General features: G+C 49.0%; 1 protein-coding gene across 1 annotated transcript in view; it reads right to left on the bottom strand.

The window, feature by feature from the left end:
• LOC103780836 (tyrosine-protein kinase Blk-like) overlaps nt 1-8,378 on the bottom strand; it is a gene marked incomplete at its 5' end in the record, with an annotated part of 19,987 nt that overhangs the window by 809 nt on the left and 10,800 nt on the right. Inside the window, 3 exons of the mRNA XM_008948528.1 lie at nt 2,177-2,327; nt 6,126-6,202; nt 7,375-7,554. Coding sequence (XP_008946776.1) covers nt 2,177-2,327; nt 6,126-6,202; nt 7,375-7,554 — 408 coding nt within the window. The remainder of the gene's footprint in view (nt 1-2,176; nt 2,328-6,125; nt 6,203-7,374; nt 7,555-8,378) is intronic.

Genomic DNA, 8,378 nt, shown 5'->3' with positions numbered 1-8,378 from the left:
GAGCACCATCCCAGGGGAGGTGGGCCGGGGCTCTGAGCACCCTGCTCTAGCTGCAGATGTCCCTGCTCCCTGCAGGGGAGGTTGGACAAGATGAGCTTTAAAGGTCCCTTCCCACCCAAACCAGTCTGTGGTTCCATGATCTCCTTCTGGAGGAGCCAGTGTGGTTCACACCAAGGGTATGATGCTGGGAGCGAGTGGTGCCTGCTGCAGCCCTTGGGCATCAAGCAGCTCTCATGAGAGACCCTTGACTCTTCAGGTAGCAAATTACTGGGGGGAATCAGTGGGTTCCTGTAGCCCAAACTATGTATCTCTGCTTTTCAAGCCAGTTCCTCAAGTGGCTTTGCTAGAGGACAACAGACATAGGGTTTTATTCTGTATAAAATCACGGAGTAGGATGGGGATGGTTTATGCAACATTGCATGATTGATACATATAAATATAAATTTTCCAGTTCTTAAAGCTACATATGCATATTAAAAGCAAAAAATAGCCTTATTTTATGTTGCCTGGTTTGGGCTAGATGACCTTTAATGGTCCCTTCCAACCCAACCCCTTCTATGATTCGATGAGTCTTGTTTTGCAGGCAGCAATGACCATAAGATTGCAATTTCATCCTCACTGAGGCCAAAAAAATAACCCCTCAAACCAAGCAGGAACCAACTGTGCTAAAGACTGCAGAGGAAACCACATTTTCATTTGGAGACATCCTCTCAGGACCGAAAGCCCAAATGCAGCACGTGAACTAAGAGCCTTTGTTCTTGCCCATCATATTCCAACAAGTAGAGTGATGAGGCTGGGAAATCTGTGAAGTGAAAATTGTTCAGAGTAGATAGAGGGGCAGCTGTTATTTCAGATTAAAGCTAGCTGGAAAAATGCTGATAGGGAATGTTTTCCACTGGACGTCGCTCCTTTGGGTGTGTTAACAGAATTATCCTGATTTCCCCAAAACTCCTCTTAAGGATAAGCTTTTTATGGGGAATTTTCATCCCAACTGTAGAGGCTAGATTTCCAAAATTTGAAAATCACAGGAGTGCCAGAATGATTGTTTTATTTCAATCATTTCTGCTCATTTCTTTGCTGTCCCTTTGCAATCTGAAGGACGTGATCTCATAGCTGACCTCAGAGGTCAGCGCAGAGAAAGTACAGCAAGAAAGCTGCTGCCAGAGGAATCTGACTTAACCCTGTTAGGAAAGGGCTGTAGGTGGACCTCTGCACCAGCCAGGCCAGTTGGTCACCTCATGGCCACGCTCTCCTGTCTGCCACCAGTTTGGATACTGTCAGCGAGGGGCTTGGCTCTGCAGGTGGGGTCACAAGGAGATTTCACATGAAAATGGGAAATATTGAGTTCTCTAAGCCTTTTTTTTGTTCCTTTGTTTTGTTTTAGGTGCTTTCAAGGTACTCTGTTCCTATGAGAAACACCTACCAAGCTGCAAACCCTCTCCCATGCTTCGTCCTTCTGTTATAGAAGGGACCAGACCTGGTCTGAGCTTGGTTTGCCTGGGACATCTGGGAACTGCTGTTAGGTGCAGACCCGTGGCTCCAGCCCTCCTCTGCAGTGTGATGACTTTGTTATGCTGCTATTTCCTTCCCTTTGGACTGACTCCCTGTGAACACGAGGCAGCTTTCACTACTAGAGGTCACATTTCTCCAGTAACACACAGAATCACAGCAGGGGTTGGAAGGGACCTCTGGGGTTCATCTCATCCACCCCCTGCTCCAGCAGCTCACCCACAGCAGGGTGCCCAGGGTCACAGCCAGGAGGGTTTGGAATCTCTGCAGAGCAGGAGACTCCACAACCTCTTTGGGCAGCTGCTCCAGCCTCTGACACCCTCAAAGGAAAGAAGTTTTTCCTTAAGTTCAGGAATGCACCACAAGCTTCAGGAGGACTCCCTCAAACAGTGCCACAAGCCATTCTTCCCTTTTCTGCAAACCTCACTTGCACTTCGTTGTCCCCACGTGCTGTTGCCTCTCCTGGGACCCAACATCTGGCTCTCCAGCTTGCTCTGCCCACTGCCTGGGTGCTGCCAGTGGCAGCAGTGGGGGCTCTGGTCTCATGTGGTTGGTGGTGGTGCCCTGTATCTGGTCCCAACCCAACCCTTGGACATATCTCATCACGGCAGGAAGATGAGAGATGAGACAAACGCGTTGGTGAGGCCACGCTGGGAACGTCACCCACCTTCCTGTGCCAAATATTCGTTCTCGATGATCCTGGCCAGGCCAAAATCAGCAATTTTGCAGCAGAGCGTCTCCGAGACGAGGATGTTGGCGGCTCTCAGGTCACGGTGGATGGAGTTCATGCGCTCGATGTACGCCATCCCCTCTGCCACCTAGGAGAGGAGGGAGAGTCCAGCTCCACCAGGCACCCGCCCACGGCCACGAGTCCACTTGGCTGCATCTCACCCACCTCTACAACAACACAGCATGAGCAGAGGGTCGCTCACATGTGCATGGACATCCCATGTCAGGTTGGAGAGGGCTCTGAGCACCCTGCTCTAGCTGCACATGTCCCTGCTCCCTGCAGGGGGTTGGACTGGATGAGCTTTAAAAGTCCCTGCCAACCCAAAAAAATTCTATGATAGTTTTTTAGATGGATGGGTGGGCAGATAGATCAACAGACAGACCAAAAAAAAAACAGGTAGATAGATATATACATAGATAAATAGATATTGCCCATGTATGTGTGCATACGTCCAGCTCCACCAGCATAAACCTGCCCACCAAAAGCTTGAGCAGACCAGTCAAGCAGAACAGAAGCATCACTCTCTGTTTTGGTCAGAAGTTACAGCCGTGAGTCATGTCTGCAGTGAGATGCAGAAAGTGGAAGCAAACCTGAAACCACATCACTGGGCTTGCAGTTTCTGCCACAAAATTCTCCTCTCCCGCTGGGATTTTCATCACAAACATTCCAGATTAAATACATGAATTAAAAACAGAAAGAGACTTCAAAGAACTCGTCCATCCCTCAGTCTGAGTAGCAAAGTCCAGATCTTGGAGGAGAGCTGGATGTTTTCCAGCAGCCTGCTTTCTTCTCCCTCACTGATCTGCTTTGGGATGTGGAGGAGATCCCTGGAGATCCTTCCACAATAAACTGAGACTGGTATTTTCCTTCACTGTGCTGGATCCAGACTAGGTCCCAGGACACAGTTCTCCCCTCTGATACCTGCAGGATGTATGAGAGCAGAAGACCCAGATATCCATAGAGATATGACTGGGACAGAGAATACACCCATGGACAAATCCATTGTCCTGGGCACACGCTGCCTTCTTCAACCACCTCCAGCCTTTACTTTGGGAGGCTTTTGCTCTCAAGATCATCTTGCAACGTTCACCTCCGTGAAGTTGGGAGCATCCCTGGTGTGTGATGAGCCACTGGAAGCGACAGCAGCAATCTGTGGAGTCTCAGATTTGGGTCAGGCCTTTATCAGAAGGGTGAGGAGACTCACAAACCCCCTACTAATAATGGTGGGTAGCTATTAAAGCTTTTACACGCCTGCGGGTGAGAGCAGAGAGATTTTTCCACTCCACACAGGCTCACACCAACATCTCGACTTGCATGTGGTTTTCAACAGGATACTAACACATACTTTCCAGTGCTGCATTTCTAACCTGTGTCAACATCTCTTCGGCGCAAGTGCAGTGGAAAATGGAAGAACTGATGTCACTTCCTGTCCTGATGTTAATGAGATAGGACCCGGCGATGGGCTGGCTCCAGCTCAGCTTGCTTTCAAACCTCCCCTCGAGACTGACCACAGGATCAAGAGCATTGGCCCAGAGATTTCTAATTTTAACTCCGCCGGATGCTCTCGGATCCCAAATTGCACTCGAGAGGGTTGGGTGCCTGCTGGGCCCTCACGTCATCCCCCCACCACAGATGAACAGATTGCAAACTAGCTCAAGAGCCTGCCCTTCTCCTCCTCCCCCCAGGGCTAACCAGTTTTTGGGTACCTGCCCTGGGGAGGTGGTGCCTGGGTGGGAGGGGGCGTGATGAAAGCTGTCCTTCCAAATCACGCCCCTGCCTGGAGGGATGGGCAGAACCCTTCCTGCCCCACGTGCTGGGGGTGGCTGTCGTGAGGTAGTGGCTGAGGTGTGTGGGTTTGGTCTGGCTCCAACTCTCCTGGTCCTGGAGGAGGTGGAGGCTGCTGCAAAGGGTGGTGGAGGGATGCGGGAGGGGTGTGCAGGGTGGGGGAGTGTTTCCAGGTGCCCATGGAGATGTGATGGCCATCTGCAGTTCCTCAACCCTGTGATGATGCCCACAGTGGGGACTATTTGATCATTGCTGTAGGTGGGTTTCTGGCCAGCTCAGGCCATGCCACGTGGTCACGTTCAACCCTGAACTCGTAGAGGAGTTTTTGGTGGTCAAAGTTGCCCTAGGACGTGTTTCTGCTGGGGGTTCCTGCAGTCAATATGTTGTTAGACCCATACCATCCTCATGCCTGGGATAGACAAGATCACTGACCTCTCCCCAGATGCTTCCACACATCTGCCTGGAAATGCTTCATGCTTCCACATGCTCAATGCAAGTTATGGTGTTGCCTTAAATAAATGCATGAGCACCTGGAGCTTCTGCTGTCCCCGTTGGGTGTAACGTTGGCCAACAGCCTTGCTCTGGGTCACCCCTGTGACTACAGCTGGGTGCAGACTGCTCTGGCTACAGCACTTTCCTCTTGCATAGAAAGGCATTGAGCTGATTTCTGGGGTGATGCTCCCACCAAACTCTGTAATCCAAATTTATTTGGACCATTCTGCTTATCATCAGGAATCTGGAACAAATCCCAACCTACAGCTTTCAAGAGAAGGAGTGAAAGAATGACAAAGGGAGGGATGGAAGTGGGGAGGTAAAGAGAGAAGGAGGGAAGAAACAAATGAAGGGGAAGTTACTAAACAGGGAGGCTGCATTTGGCCCCACAGCCTCTCACAGATAACAAAGATTAAGCTGCAGATCTGGCAGATTCATCAGCAGTGATGGGGGAAGGCACAGAAACACGTGCCTCAGCACCCTTCACAGGGGTGCAGGAGGAAACAAAAATGACAGAGAGAGACATTGCTTTAAGGAATTTAAATATTTTCATCCCAGTTGAAGCAAGAAGGAGAATCTTTTGTTATCATCCAACATTTGCTCAATATTAAGATTCTCCAAGTTGGAATACATTATAAAATAACTCTTTATAATGGCTGGAACCAAGTGGCCAAACTCTACGTTGTTTGTTGAAGCTCACTTTGACCCTGAGAAGCTGAGTGGTCTTATGGGTAAATCCCAGACCTGCACATCAAAGCAGCTGTATTCTGACCTGATCTAGTCAAAGACCTGCTCTGTGCAGGGGGGTTGGACTAGATGACCTTTAAAGGTCCCTTCCAACCCCAATATTCTATGACACAATGATTCTCTGTGTTCTATGATGCTGTGCATTCAGCCATGACACTAATGCTTTGTGTTTGGGTTTTTTTTTCCCAATATTTCCAAAATGACCCCATCTCTGCTCTGGGTGAGTCAAACTCTATCAACTGCTGGACCAAAGTGGATTTTTCCAGTCTCATCCTTCATGTACAACTAATTGCCAAGGTGCTGCCACTCTGGCTGTGGTTTCCCTGGCTCTGACCTGAGTTCAGATGCACTTCTGGACTAAAATGTTATGGTGTAGCTGAAACTATTGTCATGTACAGCAGAGAGATGCTTAAAGGGAAACAACCCTACACAAGGTAAAAGTTTGTTCACACAAGGAGCAGTATTCCTTGATTTGAGGGTCAGAATATCCTTTATGCCTCATCATCAGAGGGGAAGAACTGCTGGAAGTCTCTTGGTTGAGCTTTTTCTTCTTTTTCATAAAAAGAGAAAAAAAACCCACTTACTTCCTGCTCAGCAAGACAGAAGAAAACAAACCAAACCCCCCAAAAACTCAAAAATCAAACCTCAGTTCTTGAGCCCTGTCCTAAGGACAGGAGAGCATTGCTAAGCTGAGCTGCACATCAACACGAGAGGGCTGAAGGACTAAAAAAACCCTAAAAAAGCACACCAGGAGGTGCTGTTCTGCTCCATGAAACCTTACAGACTCCAGACTTGCAGGAATTTCACTGAGGCAACAGCAAATCAAGGTCCTGAGTTTGTTCCCCGGAGGCTGTTCACTAACCTGAGCGGACATATCGATGAGTTTTGGGAGATTGAGCTGGCTCCCTTCTTCTGTCTTCAAGTAATCCAGCAAACACCCTGAAAAAGAGAAGAGAGGGATGTAACTCTTCTGAAGAAGCCTGGACATTTGCTTTCCCTGGTGCTTCTTGGAGTATATGCAACAAATCCACTGAGACATCCTCTGTATTGATATGCCCGGGTGTCAGTGTAGGGTGGGGGGTGAAGCAGCCCTGTGGAGAAGGGCTTGGGGGTGCTGGAACCCCTCTGAGCAACCTGTTCCATTTGCAGATGTCCCTTCTCAGTGCAGGGGGGTTGGACTAGATGACCTTCAAAGGTCCCTTCCCACCCAAACTATTCTATGATAAATCTGTTTGCATCCGAGATAAAATTTGAGGAACCACGATGGGTGTCCACTGGAGCATCTTTCAATAGGAAAGGTCCTAACTGCAGCCCATCTGCCCCCTGTATTCTGCACAGACCTTTTCAAACTCTGAATGTTCGTCTGTCAAAGCCTTATAGACAAGAGGGGCAAAAGAAAGGACAATTTCACCATGAGGGGAGTAAAAATCTGAACACAGTTCCAGTAGGAACAGTGGAGATGAGACCTTTAAATACTCTTCAAATGGAGCATCTTGTGAGGTAGCTTTTGAATCATGAGACCACAAGAGGCAGAATTTCATCTCCCAAGAAGTCCCTTCCAGGACTAGAAACAAACTTCTGGATCACATAGTCCTTCTGCCTACAGATCTGGTACAACGCTCTCCTCCCCACCCCCATTATGCATAAAAACAGAGAATCACTCTGGTTGGAAGGGACCACCAGGATCATGAAGTCCAATCTTCCTCCTAACAATTCCTTAAGCACCAGACCACAGCCTCAAGTGCTTCATCTGCTCATTTTTTGAACCCCTCCAGGGATGATGCCTCCACCACCTCCCTGGGCAGCCCATTCCATTGTCTAACCACTCTCTCAGTGAAGAAATTCTTCCTAACATCCAATCAAAACCTTCCCTGGTAGAACCTGCCATTTTCTCTCATCCCATCATCAGTATTTTGGGAGAAGAGACCAACACCTGCCTCACTACAACCTTCTTGTAGGTAGAGAGCAACAAGACCTCCTCCCAGTCTCCTCTTCTCCAGACTAAACCACCCCAGTTCCCTCAGGTGGTCTTCATAAGGAGTATCAGCCAGCTTTTGGACCCGATTTTGCAGAAAACCAACCAAAAAAAGCACTCAGTGAAGGCTCTTTACCATTGGCCATGTACTCTGTCACAATGTAGATTGGCTGTTTCGTGACTACTGCGTACAGCCGGACCAGTTTGTTATGCTGGAGTGTCTTCATCAAGTTTGCCTCAGCCAAGAAGGCATCAGGATCCATGCTGCCCTCCTTCATGGTCTTCACGGCCACCTTAATGTTGTTTTTGTAATATCCTGCAGAAAGATGGAGGAATTTTGACCTTTCTAGGGGTTCTCTCAGGCCGAGCGATAAGGAGCAAAGAATCACAGCAACATCTTTCAACGTCTGGGCAAGAACCACGTGGTAAATCTCAGTGCCAGTGAGCTCAGAGCAACCAGAAGGTATGAGAGGAGAAGGGAGAGACATGGCACAACTGTCAATCCATGTGGCTTCATCAGGGGTCATCCCTACCCTGGGTGGTGGGCACCCGTGCAATGAGCCCATCCTCACGCAGTCCTCCCAGCCCTCAAAGGCTCTTTCTGGGTGAAACCCCTGGGGCCTCCCACCAGCTGGGTTCTCAGACCATCCAAACACCATGAAAAAAAGCCAGGACTCTGCAGTCAGGATGCTGACTCCATCTGGTCCTATCCACAATCTCCATTGCCAAGGCAACGTGCAACCACAAAGAGGACAGCAAAGGAAGCTGAGCTCACTCCACTTCCTCTCCCACTGATTAGCAGTGGGCAGGAAGGTTTAAGGGATTGAGGTCTGGGCTATAAAGTAGAAGGAGAAGCAGAAAAAGTGGGATAGTGTCACCCAGCTACTCTGCTGTGTGTAGCTTAGGATCCTACAACCATGCCCAGGATTCCCAGGAAGAACGAGAGCATATCTCAGAAGATGAGTATTCAGTTACTTCAGCACCTCTCACACTCATCCAGCCTGTGAAACCAATGCTCAGCCACTGACCTGGGCCAGAACAACCCACCTGGTCCTCCCCAGGAGTAGGACATCTCCTCCTATGTGTCTACCCATAAATAATGTCCTTATAATTTAGGATCCCCCACCCAGATGAGCCCTG

The sequence above is a fragment of the Merops nubicus genome, unplaced genomic scaffold (genome assembly GCF_000691845.1).
Source record: "Merops nubicus isolate BGI_N331 unplaced genomic scaffold, ASM69184v1 scaffold4201, whole genome shotgun sequence".
In the NCBI taxonomy this organism is placed as follows: Eukaryota; Metazoa; Chordata; class Aves; order Coraciiformes; family Meropidae; genus Merops; species Merops nubicus.
The sequence above is the reverse complement of the archived record's forward strand: the minus strand, read 5'-3'. Positions and strand labels throughout refer to the sequence as shown.